Source organism: Antechinus flavipes, chromosome 1, assembly GCF_016432865.1.
Source record: "Antechinus flavipes isolate AdamAnt ecotype Samford, QLD, Australia chromosome 1, AdamAnt_v2, whole genome shotgun sequence".
NCBI classification, from domain to species: Eukaryota; Metazoa; Chordata; class Mammalia; order Dasyuromorphia; family Dasyuridae; genus Antechinus; species Antechinus flavipes.
The window spans coordinates 218946318-218969799 of record NC_067398.1 but is presented as its reverse complement, the minus strand read 5'-3'; the positions used below and the strand labels follow the sequence as shown (position 1 = coordinate 218969799).

General features: G+C 32.1%; 1 protein-coding gene across 1 annotated transcript in view; it reads right to left on the bottom strand.

The window, feature by feature from the left end:
* The window catches only part of CNTNAP4 (contactin associated protein family member 4), a 630591-nt gene that overhangs the window by 417831 nt on the left and 189278 nt on the right, over nucleotides 1-23482 (bottom strand). Inside the window, exon 3 of the mRNA XM_051996707.1 lies at nucleotides 6400-6593. Coding sequence (XP_051852667.1) covers nucleotides 6400-6593 — 194 coding nt within the window. The remainder of the gene's footprint in view (nucleotides 1-6399; nucleotides 6594-23482) is intronic.

Below are 23482 nucleotides of genomic sequence, written 5' to 3'. Positions count from 1 at the left end.
TCAGGACTGCACTGTCTAGCTACTTCAAATAGGCACAAAGTAGGTAATTCAATCAAACCTATTAAAGCAGAAGTATAAGTAAATAAGATACATGGTAAATTCTCAATTTTATGAATTGAGAAGCATTTATTAAAGTTTTAACATGTACCATAACTAGACTATATGCTAGGAATTACAAAGGTAAAAGAAAAATAATATATTTTCTCAAGAAGCTTTCAGTCTAATGGTAGAATATACATATATAGCAGAAACTATACATTAACCAATATCTAACACCCTATACCAAAATAATGTGGAAATAGGTTCATGATTTAGACATAAATGGTGATACAATAATCAAATTAGAAGACAAGGAAGAATCTACCTTTTCCATCTGTGGAAAAGAAAGGAATATATAGGCAAAGAAGAAGTAGAGAACATCACAAAATGCAAAATGGATAATTTTGATTATATTAAAAGGTTTTTGTACAAACAAAACCAATGTAGATAAGATTAGAAGAGAAGTAGAAAACTGGGAAGAAAATTATATCCAAGGGTTCCCATAAAGGCCTCACTGCTAAAATGTATGAAGAACTGACTCAAATTTATAAGAATACAAGCCATTCTCCAATTGATAAATGATCTAAATATATAACAGACAATTTTCAGATGAAGAAATTAAAGCTATTTCTAATCATATGAAAAAATGTTCTAAGTTACTAGAGAAATGAAAATTCAGACAACTATGAGGTACTACTATGCACTTCTCAGATTGATTAAAATGACAGGAAAAATAATGATAAGTATTGGAGGGGATGTGGAAAAACGTTTTTGATGGAGTTGTGAATTGATCCAATCTTTCTGGAGAACAATTTGGAACTATGCCCAAAGGGCTATCAAATTGTACATACTCTTTGATCCAGCAGTATTTCTACCTGGTTTGTATTAAAAAGGGAAAAAGAACACACAAATGCAAAAAGTGTTTGTGGCAGCCCTTTTTGTAGTGTCAAGGAACTGGAAAGTGAGTGGTTGCCCATCAATTAGAGAATGGCTAAATAAGTTATGGTATATGAATGTTATGGAATATTATTGTTCTCTATAGGAAATGATCAGCAGAATGATTTCAAAAAGGCCTGGAGAGACTTACATAAACTGATGCCAAGTAAAGGGAATTGAAGAAAGAGAACATTGTATACAGCAATAAGATTATGTGACGATCAGCTATGATAGAACTGGCTCTTCAATAATGAGATGATTCAGGCCAATTCCAATAGATTTTTGATGGAGAGAGTCATCTGCATCTAGTGAGAGGATTATAGGGACTGACTGTGGATCACAGCACAGTATTTTCATATTTTTGTTATTGTAGTTTTCTTGCTTTTTTCCCTCATTTTTTCCTCTTTTTGATCTGATTTTTTTTTTTTTTGTACAACATAATAGGTGTGGAAATATGTTTAGAAGAGTTGCACATTTAACTTATATTGGATTGCTTGCTACCCAGGGGAGAGAGGAGATGGGGAAGGACAAAGAAAATTTTGGAGCACAAGAATTTTCAGAGGTGAATGTTGAAAACTGTCTTTACGTGTATTTTGAAAAATAAAAGGCTATTGTTATTTTTAAAAGGCATTACATAATCCACAGACCCAATGAGTTATGCTGATGTATCAAAAAAGATTTAAAATAAGTAACTTAGGATATTCACCTTTTCACAAGTATTACAATTTTAAAATCCTGAGCTATGCAGAACTGAAAGAAATATTGTCAATTTGGATTACTATTAGAGCCTATAGAACAATTCAAGTGACAATTCTATGAATCTTGCTTGACCATTGATAATTTAAGAATGAATCTCCTCATCCATCCTTATAGTTATTTACAACATAATTCTTCAGATCTTCTAAGAAATCGGTTTACAACCCTCCTTCCTACATTGTCCATGGTATTTCAACATGCCACAAATACCCATAGTTTCATTTTCAGATGTTTCCAACATTATGTCATAGTTGATAACCAGATTTTAGAATATATTAAAAAGCTCATCATCTCTTTCCAGTAATATACATCCAAGAAATATTGAAAATACTGTCTATTTTGCCATGATGTCAAATGTCAAAAACATTTACTTTATTTTTGATAGGAATTTGTTTAAATGCATTTTGCATGGAAAAGGGATCTTCATAAAATGATCTGTTTACAGTATTCTTAATATAAAAATTTAAAGACTCTTTATGTTGCCATACTGAAGTTTAAATTATTATCAACCCTCCTATTATTTATCATATTGGTAATACAAATAAGAGAATACAATGTTAATACTGTCTTCACATTTCATAGTATCCTCTTTTTTTTGAAATCTCAGACTTTTCTCAAAATTAAAATAATAATTTTATAATTATTTATAAATATATAATATATAATTATATTCATATATAAATATATAATAATATAACATAATAATAAAAAATAATATTAAAATAAACATATCAAGATTGTAATTAAAGAAATTGATATCATGTGGGCCTTATATTTTAAATGTTGTTATAAACTGAAGAAAATATCTTTCATATAAAATTGTACTATAATTTATTTTGAAGGATTTTTATGACAGCTTAAATACATACATAAATGCACATAGTAAAAAGTTTAAATTTTCTGATCTGTGCACAAACTTGCCACTATCTAATACTATGCCATTTAATAAGATGTTGTCCTATACAATATGATAGGATAGTAATATATGTACACATCTTATAACAATCATCAATTTGTCCCTTCTTTAACTAGTCAAATTTAAAATTTAAGTTGTTTATTTGTTACAATATATTTTCAAAAGGAAATATAAATCAATATTGGTTCATTTTGTGTATTTTTGAGAATTAAAATAATATCTACAGATTAATTTTTATCAATCAATATGGCACATAATAAAAACCTAAAAAGCTGAAAACAGGACACTAAAACTAGTTGCTTAGAAAATCATATGAATAAGAAAGTAATATCAATATTTTAAAAATTAATATTTTAGTAAAAGCAATTTTGAACAAATAATAAAAAATATATATTTAATTATTTCATATTTTTATCCTTTTAAATGTCTTTTGTACATGTTTTATAACAGTAAAATAATAAATGAATGATAATTTTCTTTAAAAAGTCATTATTTTACTGAAAACTTTTGGGACACTGACAAATTATGTGATTTGTCCAAGATCACTCAACTAGTATCTCTCAGGGGCCATATGCTCCACGCCAAAGTACCTCACAATGTTTACTTATTTTGGTTACTTATTTTGAACTGAAATCTGCCTTGTTGGCAATTACAAGTACTACTTCAAATCTTCCTCATGTCCCCAAGTAATAGATAATGAAAAAGCATCAACATATCTTTATGAACTATTTCAGAAGTTTCAAAGAAAGTGATTGATATGTGTGGTCTGGGTAATTCAGAAAAAAAAAAAAAAAGCTCTGGATTAAAAAGAGTTTAAAAGACTTAACTTCAATTCCTGCATCCGAGATTTGTTGACTTTGTAAAAATGGGAAAGTCATCTACTGACAGGATTTTGATGAGGATTAAGTAAGAAAATCTAATATTTATTTGCAAAACTTAAAGATATATAAATATTAGATTTTCTTTTCATTGTTGTTAATAATGTTGATAATAACAATGATGATGAGTTCACTATGTTCTTGGTTTTATCCTTTTGCATTTGGGGATAAAGAAAAAGAAACACTCAGAGTAGAAGTATGATATTGTTGAGCCGCTCTTACCCTTATCAGCCTCCATTCAGTATATCTTTGACTAGGTCCCTCCTTTGCCTCCTAAGGAGTCTGGGTCCCTGGTGAGTCTGATGAGCTCCATGTAGAGCTAAGAAAATTGTAGAGAGGCAGTGGCCCTGAACTGTCCATAGGGCATGGTCTGACTCCCAAGCTTCACAGCTTGTGGGGATATCAAACAGTAGCTAAACTGAGGAACACCCACTGGATCTCAAATTTGGTCTGTGTCAGCCAGAGCAGCTTGAAGTATTCCCTTCCACCCTCCCACCTTACTGGCTAGTAAGTGACAAAGACACTGAGAGACATTTCCTGTTTCCATTGTGATGATGCTCTGGTATAATAGGTTTGGGATCTCCTTTTGTCTTCCTGACCAGTTTCTCCTTGGACTAGAGTGCTCTGTGTAGTTTCTCCTGATCAGAAACCATCTTAGTGAATGCAGAAGCCTCAGTCTGCCTACCTATACAAATCCAAGTTGAGGAAAATGACTCACTATGACTTCTGCTTGGATTTTCCTGTTATAAGATTTCAGTCTTGCATATTTTCTAAATCTGTTTGGAAAAGATTTTTTTAGTTGTTGTAGAGGGAGGTAGATGTACCTCTTCTTTCTTCACTATCATCTTGGATCTACCCATTCTATGTGTTTTGTTTAATTTGTAGATGCTTTCTGTGTGTTTATGCTTATATGTACATAGTCTTATATATGCACATTTATATACATAAGTAAACAAATAATATATACATATTTATAAATACATATACATATGCATGAACATGCTTATCTATGTGTATAAAACATACACATAGTATTAATAGATTAAATATACCTAAACATAATATGATCAATAATATTATGTATATATGTTTTTCTATATAAGTAAATACATATGTATGTATCAATCCATGTACTTATGAACATCTTCCATATAAGTCATTGCAATTTATTAGGCATATACAATTTATATACATATTATATATGAATATAGATATTATATGAGTACATGTATATTTGTGTGTATGAATTCCTATACATGTTTCTAGCATATGAACATTTTATTTTCCCAAAAGAACGTAACCCTTTTGTAGACAGAAATTATTTCATTTTTCTCTTTCATCCCCAATGTCTAGTCAAGTTGTTATTATATAGTTGGCATTTGATAAATCTTTGTTGAAAGGTTGATCAGATACAACTAATTTATCTCACCATTTGTTTTTTTTTATTGTTTGTAGACATTAATTCTAATATTTCTAATTATACTCAGGTATGTTTAGAAGTAAGAAATATTGAATTATTTAACTTAAAATGAAAAATGTCTCTGAATATGTACAAGATTCCTTTCTGCTACAAATCTGCTTAACTATTGAAAGAAGTCTGTATTTAATATATATGATTTTCTTATATGGGAGAAAATTTACAACTTGCTTATTAATCACGGAATAATCATAAAATAGATACCAAGTCAATGATGCTCTCTATGAACTACTAATTTTTTTTCCATTTCTATCTAATGTATTTCCTATTACTTCAAAAAAAGAAAGAAAGAAAGAAAGAAAAATTAGATACATTCATTCTAACTCTAAGTTATAAGAAACCCTTATTTCAGCTTTTTTGACTTTATTTTTTTTTTCAATCACAAATGAGATATTTCTCTTTTACCAAACTTCTACAAGTTTTTTTTTTCTTATATAAGGTATAATTTTCTCTAATTAGCATATGCATTCCTCTTTACTGTTTATAGCTTGCCTGCTGAAAACTTCTTTTTAAAAGAGCATTATCATTTTCCCTTTGAAAATGGCATTTAATGATATGATCTATATATCCATGTATCTATCTAGATCTTATAGTATGCATATGTGTGTATAGACCAGTATTCTTTCCATATAATGTTTCAATTTGATATAATTTATTTAAAAAGTATAATCATTATTTGGCACAGTTTCCCCATTCTTATGCAATAAATAGTAAATAATTTTGTTACAATTATTTAACAAGAATGATTGTTGGTTGAAGAAGTGCAAAAATTGTTAATGACATTTTATTTATTATCTGAAAGGATCTCAGTGGAAATTTTTTGAATTTTTTTAACAAGGCCTATTTTTGTTTTAAATTAAAGGATAAGATTAAATATTTTCAGTTCTCATTGGGGGAGTATCTTCCTTGATATATCATCTATGAATAGATTTTTCATTTATATCAATTTAAAATATTCAGTATGTTTCATAAATCTTAGGTAGCATCAAGGGAAATAAAAGTAAAGCATTTATTTTACTAATGCTACACTATACAGATATAATGTCAAACTACCACTTATTGAACAAAATACAAATTTCACAGAAACATTTTTTTCTTCCTCGGATTTCAATGTTATTTAATGGAATAATAAATGTTATATTTCTTCCCTCAATTATATCTGACAGAATGTAAAATTATACTTTATCTTTATTTATTCAATATACAATATATGTATAATGCATTTGAAAAATGACAATCTACTTTACTTTCAATTGGAAACCGATTTTAGAGTAATTCTGAAAATTACATTTCTTTACTTAATATATATTTATAGTACTTTAGCAGGAACATGCAACAATTGCTAGAATTCATATTCTGAGTAGTTTAGGGTTTTTTTTTTAATTATAAAAACATACCCAGATGCTTTCTTCTTGACGATATTGCTTCCAGTTCCTTCCACTATCACTAAACATCAGGAGATAGTTTGTTACCCAATCAGAACTCCCATATCCACCTTGGGTAGCAATAGCAGTGATTTCCATTCTGTCACCAAGATCAATCTGTAGCCACTGATACTTATTTGACACAAGTGGAGACCAGCCACCAGCTCCTTTTGTGGGGGGAAACAAAAAAAAATAGTAAAGATTACACCATGAATTCTTGTTAGTAAAGAGAAAATATCAGTGAGAACAATTTTCATAATTGTGTTTAGGCATGAAACTTTAAGAATTTCTCATTCTCAAAAATCAAGATGATATATTTATTAGTGCATTAGGATGTATTACAAATACCCATGAATTCAATATAAATATCCAATTGTTAAGCCAATCAAGTAAAAACAAAGAATGAAAAACATAGAACTCTTAAACTTTTATTTTTTAGGCTATACAACATCTTGACAAGCTAATTCATCAAGTTGTTGGTGAAAGTATGAGTCGGTACTATAGCTTTGGAAAGCAATTTAGAATTAAGGAAATAAAGTGAATAAAGTGTTCATGCTCTTTGCCTTCAGAGATTCTACTACTACTGATAGTACTTGTGTACACTAAAGAAACCTTTGAAAAGAAATAAGTCCTCAAATATATCAACATTACTATTAAAAACTTTTTTTTTGTTAATATCAAAGAAGTGAAAACAAAATTATTGCACATTTTCTGGGGAATAGTCAAGCAGATTATGATGTATGAAGCTAATATGATTACATAATGAGAAATGATAAATATAGAAAGTTCTACAGGAACTGATGCAGCTTAAAGTAAAAAGAGCTTTTTACTATATATATATATATATATATATATATATATATATATATATGTAATGACTGAAACAATATAAATTGCTCTACTGACCATAATTGTTTAACCATTCCACTAAAAAGATAAAAAAGAAATAGAAGTGAATTTGGCAATAATACAGAGACCAAACATGGTACTAAATACAAACATTAGAGATCCAAGAAGATACCTAATAATGTAATTCCAAGATGATAAGGACCTCAACAAGGTGGGTGGTTCTGTGAGTGAAGAGAAAGATATAGATGCAAAAAATGTGGTAACAGATATCATAAGATGTAGCAATTTAATGGATATATGGGTTGAGTGAGAAAAGAGTCTCAGATGACATAGAAATTGTAAATTTAAATTTAGAAAAATGGAAGAATGACAGTATCCTCAGCAGTGATAGGGAAGTTTGATAATATCGCTATGCTATATAATACTTGAAGAATGTGACATTTACCAAGACACATGGAAAGTTGTGTGTGTACGTACATATATTTGTATACATTTATAGATATGTAAATATAGATATACACACATGCATATACTGATGGTGACACAGTGATAAAGTATCAACTCTGTAGTTAGGACTACTCAACTTTCAAATCTGGCCTCAGATTCTTTTAGCTATTTGATTCCAAGATAGTGGCTTAACTGTTTGCCTCAGTTCATCATCTGTAAAATGAGCTAGGGAGGGAAATTCCAAATCACTTCAGTATCTTTGCCAAGAAAACTCCAAATGGCATCATGAAAAGTCAGTCAGGAGTGAAATGACTGAACAATAACAGCAAAATATTAACTGATGCATAGTAAATTAATCAAAGTCAAGAAAATAATACACACGGTGAATACAACAATGTAAGTGTAGAAAAAAATTCTGAAGTGAATATTGAAGAACAAACATGGCTTAAAAGAAAAGATATGAGAAGATACTGCCATTCCATCCATTTGCAAAAGTGTGAGATCCAAAAGTATATCTTGCATATATTTTTATATTTTCTCAGCAAATTAATCAAGTGTGCTATTTTTTCCTTATTGTTATTTAAAAATACAATTTGTTATATGTGATAGCTTTCTGGTTAGGAGGGGAAATAGTATAATGAGAAATATGGTGATGAAATAAATTGAAAATATTTCAATAAAAACTTATTAAAAAAGAATAATAGAGTTTATAAGAGAGGGGAATAAAAGAGGAAGGATAATAAATATATTTCAATACCAGTTAAAAATATAGTCTATAAATATGAGTTTGAATTTGAAGATTTGAATTGGCACCTTTAGGGTGCCAATGGGTTTCCTATAACTATTGCAGATAATAACCATATTTCCATGATGATCAAAGCATCCTGGGGATGTAGTAAATTTTACTATTATTTGAACTGTGCTTTCAAATCATATGATTCTTCAAATCTTGCTTTAACTGATACCGCAACAACCACCAGGATTCATCTATTAGAGCTTTTTGATGAACTTCTTTAACCATCATACTGAAAAAATCATTTAAAATTTAATTTTATAATATTTACTTTTAAAGAAATTATTGAATAACACAAAATTCAAAGTATATTAAATATCCTAAGAAACTGAGTTCTCAGCAAATGCTCCAAGAAAGTCTATTTGATTTGATATTTACCTGGAGAATACTATTAAATCAAAATAAGAGTCTTTATCATAAGAAAAATCATCTTACGTTTCCACTTTAGATAATCTCATTTTAATTGCTATTTAGATAATCTCTTAATATTTATGGTACAGAATACAAAAATATACTATATTTTTCATTGGCAATTCGACTCTTTCTTTCAAACCACACAGTATAATTAACATAGGAATATATGTAAAAAAGTAACGTATGAGAAAAGATTCAGCTGGCTTTTAGTGTGCTAACCTTGGACCATCAGTTCTCATCAGGAGAAAAATGAACCACTGAATACTAGCTTTTCCCAGCATCTCTCACAGTTACAACTACAGCACTTTGAGCTAACTTTAAGCAATTGCAGTTAATTGACCCTGAACATTTCTCATTTCTTACCTGTGGTGCAGAGGTTCCACTAGTGTGCAAACTGTGCTGTCTTATTAAGTAGGTACAGTGATAAAGTAATGAAAATACTCAGAATCTCCTTAGGCATGCCAATTAATTTCCATAGGACGATACAGCCACAGGGAATCCTTAAAAGTCCCATAGAGCTTTAGGCCTATGTCTTTGCATTCATTTTGTGTGTGTGTGTGTGTGTGTGTGTGTGTGTGTGTGTGTGTGTGTGCTTGCTGTTCTGAATACTTGTTCTTGAAGTAAAGGAATGGGCACTGTCAAATAATAATTTCCTTTTCACATTACAGCTTGATTGTCAGGGATTTTTATTTATCTTTTTTTTTTTTTTTTTAAACTTGCATTCTGTCTGCTGAAGTAGCTCTTTCTTAATAGTACAAAGTTTACACTACAAGTGCATCCATACCTCTGGGAGTAGCTAGAAATGTTTGCAATCACTACTCTTCTCCACTCACCAGTCACAGTTGTTTAATACAGAAAACAAAGACACAACTTTCTAAGCTCAAAGTTTCTTCCTCCTTTTTTCTCCTTCATTCCTCTTTATCTCTCTACTTTATTTTAACAAACAGATCTCCTACAAAAATTTATAGAACTAAATTATGCTGTCAACATTTCTTCTTCTACTCCATTCTGCCTTGGCCCTTGCAAGGTTATTTACATTTTTAAAAATATATATTTTTTCAATTCCTTCAAAATATTGTTTATGTCACTATCTCTAAAGAGATAATGTATAAAAAGTGTTTCATGAACTTTATCTTAAAGCATTGTTTTTGTTATCAGCTATTTTGGTCACAGTACAGTTATATTTGCTGTTCAGTCATTTCAGTAGTGCCTGACTTTTCATGATCTTATTTGGACTTTTCTTGACAACAATATAGGAGTGTTTTGCTATGTCTTTCTCCAATTTATTTTATATATGAGGAAACTGAGGCAAATAGGTTAAGTAACTTGTCTAGTATTTTACAACTTATAAGTGTTTGAGGCCAGTTTGAATTCAAGAAGATGAGTCTTGCTGACTTCTGGGTTCAGCACTTTTTATCCACTGTACCATCAAGCTGCCTCTATAGAAAAGTACAATAGAAGGAAGGAAAAAAGGGAGGAAAGAAAAGAGGAAAGTAGGAAGGAAATGAAGAAGGGAGGGAGAGAGAAGAAGAAAGGAGCGAAGAAAGAAAGAATGAAAGAAGGAAAGGAGGAAAGAGGAAAATGAAGGAATTGTAAATGTTTCCTGTCCTCAAAAGTTTTTTTAAAGAGTTACTACTAGGTGACACAGTGAATAGAGCACCAGTCCCAAAGTCAGGAAGACCTGAGTTCAAATCTGGCCTCAGACACTTAACACTTCCTAGCTGTGTGACCCTGGGCAAGTCACTTAACCCCAATTGCCTCAGGGGGAAAATAGTTATTATTGTTGTTCAGTTGTGTCAGACTCTTTGTGATCAGAGTTTAGAGTTTTATTGTATAACCACTTGAGTGCTTTTCCATTTCCTTCTCCAATTCATTTTATAGACAAGAGAAAGGAAGCAAAGAAGGTTAGGTGACTTGCCAAGTGTCACACAGCTAATAAATGTGTGAGGTGAGTTTTGAACTTGATTTTGGGCACAGACATTGTACCACACAGTTGTCCAAGCCCTTTAGTAATTTTACTAGTAGAGGCATTACTAGTGCTTCTTCTGTGTGGTCTAGAAGACCTATGTACCACTATGGAAGAGCAGATGAGGAGTAATGGTATTATAATCACCATGCATGTGTTAGAGATCTTTATTAGAAAAAAGCTTGTGATATAGATGTCTAGAAGAATAATTCCCTCTTAGAATTTATCACAAACAATAAGATAATAATGATAGCTGTTATCATCATCAAGGCAAGATGAATAAAAAGATAACTTTGAAGTCTGGGAAACCTGATTTCAAATCCTGCCACTGATACTGACTTACTGAGAGCCTATGGACAAATTAATTTCTCAATGCCCCAGACAACTTTCTGAAAAAATAAATTACACAAAAGGAGTCAATTTACACTGATATTAGGAGTTTCTTCTCTAGAAATTTCATATACCAGTGATAAGATAGGTCTACTCAAATTAATACTAAATCATATTCAAAGTGCATGTTTATTCTTGTAAAGCATTTTACATGTATTATCTCATTTTGTCTTTGTAACCCTAAAAATAATTGTTATGATCATATTCATTCTTAAGATATGGACATAGTGAATTAAAGACAAAGAAGAGAGAATAATGACTAATGGGTCAAAGCAACAAGGTCAGGTGGGAAATGAGTCATTAATGGAGGGGGGAGTATTTGTTTAGTACCAGGAGGTAAAAAAAAAAAGAATATTGGTGAACATTTCTTTTCTGGGTCCACATTATGTGTCGATTCTTATAGATGCATCTCTTCAATCTCCTTAGCTGTTCTTCAAGCTATATTGTAATTTTGTGTTTGTGTAAATGTCAATCTACCTACCCCCTCCAATAGAATATTTGTTTCTTTAGGGCAGACTTTTTCCTTTTGTTTTTGGATGCCTAAAACCTAATTGGGTGTTTAATAAGTACTTCATGAATTTCAAAGAAGAAAATATATTGTGTTACATAACTATGATATGAGCATCTCTTAGATTATTTGGGTTACCTTGCCTCAAATTGTCAAAAAGATGGTGACTACTTTAAGGTTTTGACTGAAGAATGTTTTGTGAAGGAGGGGACAAAAGGACATGATCTAAATGAGAAAGAAGAGGAGTAGGATGATAAGAAGGAGGAAAGATGAAAAGTAGAAGAGAAAAAGAGAGAGGAGAGGGCATATGGGGATAGGGAAAGGAAGAAGGAGACTGGAGAGAGAAAAAAAGATAAGGAGGAAGAGAAAAGGGAGAAATCAGGGAAGGGAAAAGAGAAAGTAAAAGAGAAGGGGAAAAGAAAAGAGAAAGAATAAAAGAGAGAAGGAGAAGGAGAGTAAGGTGAGAAAAAAAGAAAGGAGGAGATACAAGTGATTTGGTGGATTTTGGAACTAGGAAGAGGATAAAAAATAAATTTGGGGTAGGGGAATTTGGTAATATGAAGAAGAATGAGGACAACTAGGTGAAAGAAAAGAAATTGAACTGCAGGATGAGAGTGAAACTAGTTGAAAAAAAAAGAAATAAAGAACAGAGGGATTTAAGGAGGAAATTGAGGAAAGAAGCAGCAGAAGACAAGATTTGAGTTGAAAAGGAAAGAGGATGAAAATGACCCAAGGAAAAAAAGTGAAAGTAGATAATAACCAACCAGATGAGATTGAAGTAGACAATTAGCATCAAATGTTGGGATTTGTCACTTTAACATATGGGATTATCATTAGGTCACCATAGGCATCCCTACAAGGAAGAATTCCTTAAAGAGAAAAGACTCACCTAGTAACTTCCTTTATAGGAACTGCAGTCCTATCCTCTTCAACAACTACAGCTATTGAAGAATTGAAAAAGAAATTTCTTACCAACAAAGCAACTGCCATGGTCATGAATCTGAATATGAAACTGATATGATCTTATCAATAGTAATGACATCAACCAAAGGAATGAAAGAAAATGGATTTATATCTGTTTTGCTATTATAACTTAAGAATAGATACTTTCTATGAAATTTGGAGTTGGGTAGCATAGTGGATAGAAGGCTGAGCCTGAACTCAGAAAGACCTGGGTTCAAATCCATCTTGAGATACACACAAGTTCTGTCTCTCTGAGCAAGTTACTCTCCATATGTCTTGGTTTCTTCAACTATAAGATGTGGCTCAGAATGTTTTTTCTCATCCAATCCAAAAATCCCAAACAACTAAATAATAAAATTAAAAGGGTAAGATCCTCAGTCAAAAATGATTGCTATTTGCATTCATTTTGACTTAATGAGGACCTAAACAATGACCTTTCAAAGCTTGGCCTGGGGCCTATTGTTGGCTAGTCTAAGAGATTCAGAGTTGCTTGGGGTTAAGGTTTGATGCTTTTTTAAGAAATCTAGTCAGTAAACCCCAAGATATCTAGGAACAGTAAATAGGTGTGACCTCAATAAAACAAAGACCTGTTGAAGGCCTTATTTTAAAAAGCCTTCCCACTACATCCAGGGCCATCTCCAGTCATCTTGATTTATATCTGGCCACTACCCCAGATAACCATGCTGGAAGGGAAACTGAGGAATCCACTTAAATCCAATTAATTTGCATGTCATGATCTTTTTTGAGAAGAAAGAACAAATAATGACGTCCTAGGATATGGTGAAACTGGGGGAGAAATCCTGAAGTACTGATAAGATTATAATCCTCCCTGAGGCAAAGGTACTAATGGGGATCAGTTCCATCCTGTAGTCCTAGCCCTAGAGAAGTCTTGGAAAATTGTACCTTACTATATCCAATCAGAAAGCTAAATTATGATGTCAGCCACCTGAGGCTAAATTTCCCCCATAAATCTACCCATGACCTATGTCAGCTTTGCTGAATCCCTTTTAGGTTAGCCCAGCTGGGTGTTCTGTCTTGTAGTACTTTTCTTCTCACTCCTACCCCATGTCTTGTGATGTCTTTCTCCTTGTTATAGCAAAATAACTCTTTTAGGTGCTTAACTCTTCTATGGATTTATCCTGCCAGTTAATGGTATACTCCCACCTCATGACTTATTCCCTTTGTCCTGGTTAACTGTAAATTCCACTGGGGAACATATCTTTTTCATTGTTAATTATTAAAACCCCTTTCCATGCTAACTCTATGCTCTTCTGATGTCATATTTACCCCTCTTGGGGTCTATTTTACCTCTTCATTTTGTCTGTCACCTCTTCTCATAAATAAAAGTAACTTTTGACAAACAGAAATCCATTGTGAATTCTTCACATATGCCTTATGCCTTGCATCTGTTATACAAATTAGGAATTGTTACTAAACCCCATCATTTGGTGCCCCCTCATCACAAACAACAACAAAATGTGTCTAATAATAATACCTATCTACCAGGATTGTTGCAAGGATAAGATGAGATAAAATTTTTAAAGTGCTTAGCACAGTGTCTGGTGAGCACTTAATAAATGCTTGCTTCCTTTTTATAGTTGAATCCTCCTAGTACAATATGGTTTTCTTAAAGGAGGGACTGTTTTGCTTTTCAGTTTCAGCAGCATTTATAGCACTGTCTTTTTTTACCTATGCTTTTCATTCATTCATGATATGACTATGTGTGCCTTCTTATGGATACTCCCCAACATATCAATATCTTTTCTAAAATTTGATTCCCACCATTGAATGTGATACTACATACATCTTTTCAGTACCTTTACAGGAAAATTAACTTCTCTCTACTTATGGGATCCTAATATTTATAGCTAGAATCAGGAGTGTACTGGTAAATGTTTAACAATCTGTTCACTAAAAACTCAGAATACACTTTTAAGTATACTATTCATCATTAACATTTTCCTAAGTCTATGTAATTATACAACATGTATAATTATACTATATATAATATGTAATTATATTAAATCAAGCTCTAATTTGTAACATTTTCTGATTTCTGAAGTATAAATGATTATACTGAAAATTTAATAGTTGAGTTTTATATGAGTCATTTTGAACTAGATCCAATATATTCTGACTGGAAGGATATTGGGAACCCATGAAAGCTAACCTTCTTTTGTACAGAATGGAAAACTGAGGCACAGAAAGTTTAGTGGCTTTTCTATGTGTGAACTGAGGTCTTCCTAGGTATGAGTCCTGTACTCTATCTACTATCCCACCTAAGGCACTTGGCATTCTAAGATTTCTTTATTTTAATGTAACCTAATACTCCATTAGTTTTCTTGGCTTCCACATCACTATAAAGTCAAATTGAAGACCCTTGAAAACATTGGCAGTTTTAAAAGCACAGGGTCTAATCATCTAGTACTTGAGGAGTTAACATTAAAAAACAAAAACAAAACCTTAGCATTTAACTTTACCTTTATCTCTATCCAATTGTACCTTATTAAATTTGGCACAATGTTGTAAACTATAAATATTTTTCTGAATCCTGACTCTGTCATCCAGTGTCTTGGTTATTCCTCCTAGATTTGAATCATCTGCAAATTTAATAAGATACCATTTATGCTTATAACCAAGTAACTTATGAAAATGTTAAATAGCACCGAGCCAACATTGTTCCCAAGGAAACTTTATTGGAAACCTTCCAAATTGACATCAAACCATTCCTAATGAATAATGATCAAGAAATCCAAAGAGAATCATTTGTAATCACTTTCATCTAGCCCAGGGCTGTACAAAACCATAGCCAGAATCTGCAAGTGCTAGAATAGATGTCCTGCCAGTAAAACCAACATGAGCTCAGGTGTTAAAACAAGTTAGAAATCCAAGGTGAGGGTGGGGAGGGGAGAGATCGGAGCAGTCCTGGGAGGATAGAAGATATTACCTAGACAACCCACAGATCTCTGATTGGAATCACACTGTAACCTGCCAATGCTTTAATTCTGGTACATTAAGTATAGTAAAATACATGAGAAAGAAAGTAGAAAATTGAGTTCAGGCCCTAAAAGGGTTTAATTACTTCATGTAAGGAATTGATGTTGGAAATAGGAATAAATAAAAGACAATATCAAACATTAAAAAGAAATATTATGAGCTAAGAGATGGACCTGAATTCAAATTTGGCCTCAGACACTTAACATTTCCTAGCTATGTGACTCTGGGAAGTTATTTAACCCCAATTGCCTCAAGAAAAAAAAAATGGTTCAGGAGGAAAGAATTAGAAAGATAATAAATGATAAAACAGCTATCATTTAGCATCTTTAAAGTTGCAATATGTTTTAAAAATATTATCACAATATATCCTCACAACAATCTTGCGCTGAAGATGCTCTTGGTATCCTCATTTAACAGATAAGAAAACCGAATCTACAGTAAATAGAAGCTAAGTGATTTGTTCATGATTACAAATTGGCAAGCATCTAAACTTAGTTATGAACTCAAGCCTTTCTGGAATGTTCAAAGTACTGTGCCACCTAGATAATCCTTAAAATGACTTATACACTTTTAAAAGATTTTATCAACAAAAATTAACCTGGGAAATAGCTTAAGGAAAGATACCTAAAGAATTATTAGAGTCCAATGAAAACATGACAAAAAGTCTGATATTAGCCATTATACTTTTTCAAGAAAATATGAATGATAATATAACTTTATTAGAATCAGACAATATGGTGAATACTACTCACTTTTTGACAGAAACACAAAATAAAATTCCCAGAAATGTCAAAAACAAAATTTAGTACATTTTGCAATTCTAATTCCATTCCAAGGAAGAGTAATTTAAGTGGCCAAAGAAAAATAATTCAAATATCAAGAAACCACTATCAGGATAGCAAAATGTTGGCAGCAACTTCTATAAAAAAGAAGAAGTACTGGAATATGATACTTCAAAGGGTAAAAAATGAAATACATGAATCAATATATCAAGAAATATCTGACAATCTATGTATGTATAACACTACATGCAATACTGAATGTCAAGAGTCCCCTGTCTTTGCAAAGAAGGCATGGAAGGACAATTTCCTAGCTTTACTCTGGGGTCAAGTTTGGTTATATTTTTATGGAATTTTTATTATTTTGCTTTCATTCTTTCCAATCAATCAATAAACACATATTAAGTACCTACCAGGTACTAAGCAAACAAAATACAAAAAGAGACAAAATACAATCCCTAACTTCAAGGAGCTTACAATTTAATGGGGGAGACAACATACAAATAAATATATGCAAAAAGAGCTATATGTGGAACAAATAGGAAAGAATTAAAAGACAGAAGGCATTTGAATTAAGATACATTGAGGAAGACTTCTTATTGATCATAACATTTTAGTTGGGACTTAAAGGAAGCCAAGGAAATCAATAATTAAGCTTAGGAGGGAGAGCATTCCAAGCATCAGCCAAAAGACTGCAGCTGGGTGATGTAGTGTCTTCTTCATGGAACAGTTAGGAAACCAGTGTCACTGGATCAAAGAGGAAATAAAGTGTAAGGTTGAGTTTTGAAGGGCTTTGAATGTCAAACAAAGCAATTATGTTCACATTCTTCTATTATATTATATTCTATTATATTGCCCATATTGCTTTCCTTGTTCTGTTTATTTTGATCTTTCCATACTTTTCGGTTTTTACTGTATTTGGTTTTTAATTATAGTGAAGTGATATTCCTAATTACATTTGTGTAAGAAAAATAACCCACGGAGAATTTAGTAAATGATGAGAATCTGCAGAGGCTAAAAGAGAGACAGTAAAATGTAGAAGAGAATGCCTTTAGATGCAAAATAGAAATTCTTCAATATTCAGAGGCCAGTAAGTCAATGAACTTGATTCCCAAATACAGACTGCATTCTTAGTTTTGTTCATAGGCATTTATTTATATAAGATTGCCCAAGAAATATAAGGGATGAAAATGATTGAACTGAAACATGTTACTCTAAAACAACAGGGAATGATCTACTTAGGGAATGAAAGAAAGAGAAAGGAAAAATTGGTTAAAAAGAAAATCAAGTCTTCTACCATCTTTTGCTTGTACATTCTCAGAACTGAGGCTCAAAGAGATTTAAAGAGAAGAATATTCTACTTGTCCTAAGCTAAGGTTTGTCACCTTCATTTAAAAAGTTTTGTGACGCAAATTAAGACAACTCTGAGATACCACTACACACCTGTCAGATTGGCTAAGATGACAGGAAAAAATAATGATGAATGTTGGAGGGGATGTCGAAAACTGGGACACTGATGCATTGTTGGTGGAGTTGTGAACAAATCCACCCATTCTGGAGAGCAATCTGGAATTATGCCCAAAAAGTTATCAAATTGTGCATACCCTTTGATCCAGCAGTGTTTCTATTGGGCTTATATCCCAAAGAAATACTAAAGAAGGGAAAGAGACCTGTATGTGCCAAAATGTTTGTAGCAGCCCTGTTTGTAGTGGCTAGAAACTGGAAAATGAATGGATGCCCATCAATTGGAGAATGGCTGGGTAAATTGTGGTATATGAATGTTATGGAATATTATTGTTCTGTAAGAAATGACCAAGAGGATGAATACAGAGAGGACTGGAGAGACTTACATGAACTGATGCTAAGTGAAATGAGCAGAACCAGGAGATCGTTATACACTTCGACAACGATATTGTATGAGGACATATTTTGATGGAAGTGGATTTCTTTGACAAAGAGACCTGAGTTTCAATTGATAGACGACAGACAGAAGCAGCTACACCCAAAGAAAGAACACTGGGAAACGAATGTGAACTATCTGCATTTTAGTTTTTCTTCCCGGGTTATTTATACCTTCTGAATCCAATTCTCCCTGTGCAACAAGAGAACTGTTCAGTTCTGCAAACATATATCGTATCTAGGATATACTGCAACATATCCAACATATATAGGACTGCTTGCCATCTAAGGGAGGGGGTGGAGGGAGGGAGGGGAAAAATCGGAACAGAAACGAGTGCAAGGGATAATGTTGTAAAAAAATTACCCTGGTATGGATTCTGTCAATATAAAGTAATTATTAAATAAAAATTAAAAAAAAAGAAAGTAATCAGTAAGAGTTATGTGTTATGTGATCAACAAGAGAGAGAATCAGATATTTTCCCCAATTCCCATAATGTAATAAAGTTCTTTAAAATAAAAGAAAAATAAAAAGTTTTGTGACTTCCAACTGAAAAGAACATGTTAACATACCAACACACTAATAGGAACCTAATGAAGAGCAAGATTCAGGATCAACCTACCTAGTAGAGATATCACACTCTGAGAGAAATCCAGCTATCAAGTACCTGCCATATGTCTACCTGGACAACTCCAGCAGAAATGCATTATTTATTGCAACAGTAGGACAGACTGGTAATATGTCAATACATTCATCAGTTAACCAGCCCAACTCAATCCAAGAACGTTGAATCACTGATGAGGAGTTAGCACAATGATTAAATGACTTGTTTGATCTAGTCCAACAACAGGTTAGTATGTTCAGGCAAAACGAGAAAGATTATAGTTCAGGATGATGAACTATGCTGCTATGATGTTACATGCTATGAAGAATCAACTCAACTGAGCAGCTGAGCAACTATAGAAATATTTTTGAAAAACCTCTAAAGAAAGAATATTAAAGTTCGAGCATTATGAGTTACTTTGATCACATATGTTCTTTTTATACATGTGCTTCCATTACACTGCTATAATGTTTTACAGTCATGTTAATTATGTGTTTCTTCTGGACTCTGACGATATTAGTGGGAAAGTGGGACCCTCATATTGTAGGAAATGCTTTGTAACACTATTAGATATTTAAGTAATGTCTCTCCTGAAGAACTGTTTGAATCTACTGGCTGATTGTTTTGAGGAATCACCCTGGTGAGGGCTTATAAACTAGCATTTTGGAGTAAAGCCAATCACAGTTTTACCAAAATAACTCTGGATATAATTCTACATATAGAATTTATATCAGATTGCTTGCTCTCTTGAGAAGAATAAAGGGAAGGGAGAGAAGGAAAACAAAATTAAGAATTCAAAATTTTACAAAAGTGAATTTTGAAAACTATTTTCACATGTAATTGATAAAAAAAAATTAAGTGAAAAAATTTAATTAAAAATTTAAAAAAATTTGTCCTATTTTCATATCTGTGAAAAGTATCACATCAATTCTCTTCTATTGTTTTAACATTCAGGTTATAATTTCATTTTTATTTTCTTATAGTAAATAGTATAAAATGTTAAATTAAAACTAATATATCGCTTTCCAATTTTTCAAAAAAAATAGTTAGCAATCAGAACTCAACGGAGTCTTTCCCAAGTAATCTGCATTCTTAGACTCATTGATTATTGGAGTAAGTTCATTTTTGTCCTTGTCTAGTGTATTCCACTTATTTACTTAAGTATCCAGTATAAAATTGCTTTGCTTATTACTGTTGTATAAATTGTATAATGAGATCTAGATACAAGTTACCCAAGAGCAAAATATTTTAATTAAGTTTTTATAAACCTAGAACCCAGCATTGTTTCTGGCATATAGTAGACATTTAACAAATGCTTATTGGCATAGTCAGATTCAGTAACAGTATTTTCACAAGTTGGCTATGGATTTATCCAGAATCTTATTTACAAATAAAAGTAAATAAATATAATTTTTCAGTTTATCATTATATAAAAGTATTTAAACAATATCTCATACGATTCTACTCAGGTTTTCTTTTTTGTATTGTGAGTTTTTTCCTCTCTTTATAACAAATTGACCCAAATTGACCATACAATCATCAATCCCATTTCTGGCAGTTGCCAGATTAATATTTTAGTAGCTTCTAATGCTACAGTGAATAGAAAAAGAAAATCTATTCATCCTTTCTATATTTCACACTTTTATACTTTTACTAAATGGCTTTTCAGGTGCTACATTTACTCTTATGAAGAGTTACTTTTCCTATATGCACTTAACACAATATTTGGCACATAGTAGGTACTTAATAATTTTTTTTATTTTTGATTGATTGAATGAATGCTTCCAAAATTTGTTAGCTCTATCTAGTTTCCAGTAAACCTAACAAAATATAACATTTTGAGTACCAGAAGTTTTATTGACTATTTCCTAGCAATAGGAAAGTGAGAATATCTAAAAAAGTGAATGGTCAATTGTGTTAAGCAGAACCTGGAGTTTAAAAAGCTTTGAGTCTGAGAAAAGACCACTGGATTTAACAATAAAGTAATCATTTAATGACCTTGGAGAGAGCAGGTTTAATCAAATGGTGAAAAGAAATAAAAATAAGTATTTCAAAGATTTTAAATGAGAAATTGGACTCAACTAGGGCAGGTAGCTTTTAGTTAAAGAATTTTACTGTAAAAGAGAAGTGTGCCCAATTGATATCTAAGGAAATAGCATGGGAAGGTGAAGGTTTTTAAAGATGCAGAAGGACATGCTTGTAGACTGCAGGGGAAAAAGCTGACTCAGGTAAGTCCTGAATATACTCTTTGAGAAAGAATGCAGAATGATCAGGGAATTAATAGAAAGCAGTCATCAGGTTTTGAATATGATGTTATATCTGATAGAGTGGGACATTAAAGGATAAATTTCTGGGTGATAGTGGTAGTAATGGTGGTGGTAAATCTGGAAGTAGTAGCAAATAATATTAATAAAAAAATTCTACTCCTTCTTCTCCCTGACTTTATCAGATAACATGAATAAAGATCCATCTGGTACTAGAGAGATTAGTTAGGATAAAATTGCTTCTTGCATGGGATAAGGAGAGCCAAGTTTCTATGATTGTAGAGATAGAAGGAGTGTGACTGAAAAAGGAATAATACAAAATGGGGGCACAATTTTGAGAAAATGAATGCTGTGCTATATTATTTAATGCATACTATACTATGATCCATTTCTCCTTCTGTCTCCCCCAATTTTTGTCAGACCACATTTCTGAAGGGCATGCAGTGTCTGAAGGAGATGATCCAATAATATAATAATTTCATCCCCAAGATATCTGTGTATTGTTAACCAGCTTGTAGTGGCCCTCCCCAAGTGGGACTCTCATTTCTCTTAATAAAAGCTAGTTTGAGGTAGGCCTTCCACAGGGAACATGTCCTTTGCCCTTATTTTTTCTTCATCGAAGTTGGGGTTGACTAGGCCTACAAGGGGGAGACCAAGATAGGGAGACACTGATGGGGCTGTTTTGTTTTTTGTTTTTTTTTTTCTTAGCCAGGATTGCTAGAGGTAGCTGTGTCTCAAAAAGTGACTAGCATTCCTTAAGAGTAAAACAGCTATGAAGGCCAGATCACTTTTCCTAGCTACAGAGTAATTTTTTCACTTGAGAATTAGTCCTGTCCTTTCTCCCACAATGACAAAGTAATTGGAAGAAGCTGAAAACTATTAATCCACCTCTTCATTAAAATGTCCACCTACTGGAATTGCCTTGCCTTTGCCAGAACAGGTCCAAATGATATACCATTATGCCAATCAAAAGGAAGATACATCTAGGTTTAAAAAGTCCTATTGCCCCATGATCCTAATCTTTTGGTATAAATTAAGGCAAGGCAGAGAACTCTTTATTAATAAGTTCAGTGTTTTATTAGTAAACTATTATCATGCTCAATTTTGATTCAGTTGATTCTTTTGTTGAATTTAACTTGCCACAGCTTGTTAAAAATAATATGGGGATTCCATAGGGCATATTGGAAGATTAAGGAAGAAAAACAAAGGGAACAAGTGTTAAGTTCATTTTATGTTCTAAGCACTGTTTTAAGTGCTATATACCTATTTTACATGTGAGAAAACTGAGGTAAACAGTGGATAAATATTTTGCTTAGAGTTACACAGCTAAGAAGTATCTAATACATTTAAACTAAGGTCTTTTTTTTTTTTTTTTTTATTTCAGACCCAGTACTTGCTTTCTTAGGAATATGAAAACAGTAGATACACAAATAGGTGGATATGAGAGAGCAAATGGTAGTAATAGAAATCTCTGACTTTAAACTCAAGAGCATTTTAATGGAAGACAAAGTTCATTAGCAATCAGAAAATAAACATACACTTGCCAATAACAATAGTTGTTGAGCCTCAGAATTCATTTGATAATCATTTCCATAACAAAAAGATAGAAAGTAGAGGAGAGATGATGATGACTAAAGACCTTCCTAGGCTTTGGATCTGATACTAGATGTCAGTGGTGAGATGGGAAAAAGAACAGTCTGTATCTGAGTACTCACTAATCATAGAGGACCAAGGTTAGGTTAGGTTGATTTACTTATTATACAGTCATCAAGGGCAATTTCTCACACTACTCAAATAAAATTGATAATATATTACTCTGTTTGCATCATTTTTATTCAAAGGGAAAAAATAACTTTTGATAGTTTCTAATTGTTTTTTGAATAAAGAGAACCTCATTACTCTACCACAAATGAAACAATCCTGTAAATTCCATGATCTGGCTCTAATTTCCATTGTTGTATGTAAACTAAACTAATCCTCATCCCCATTTTTCATTATTTCCTCTCAAATATAAATGAATTTGTTCACATGATTCTTTAGGCCTAGAATATAACCCCAGAATTATTCTTCATCCACTACAGTTCCTCTCTTTCTTTAAGTCTCCAAAAAAGTGCTGTACATGCCCACTTCCCATCAGAAACAGCTGTAACCTCAGTAGTATCCCGAGACCAGAGAAGAAGGAAAG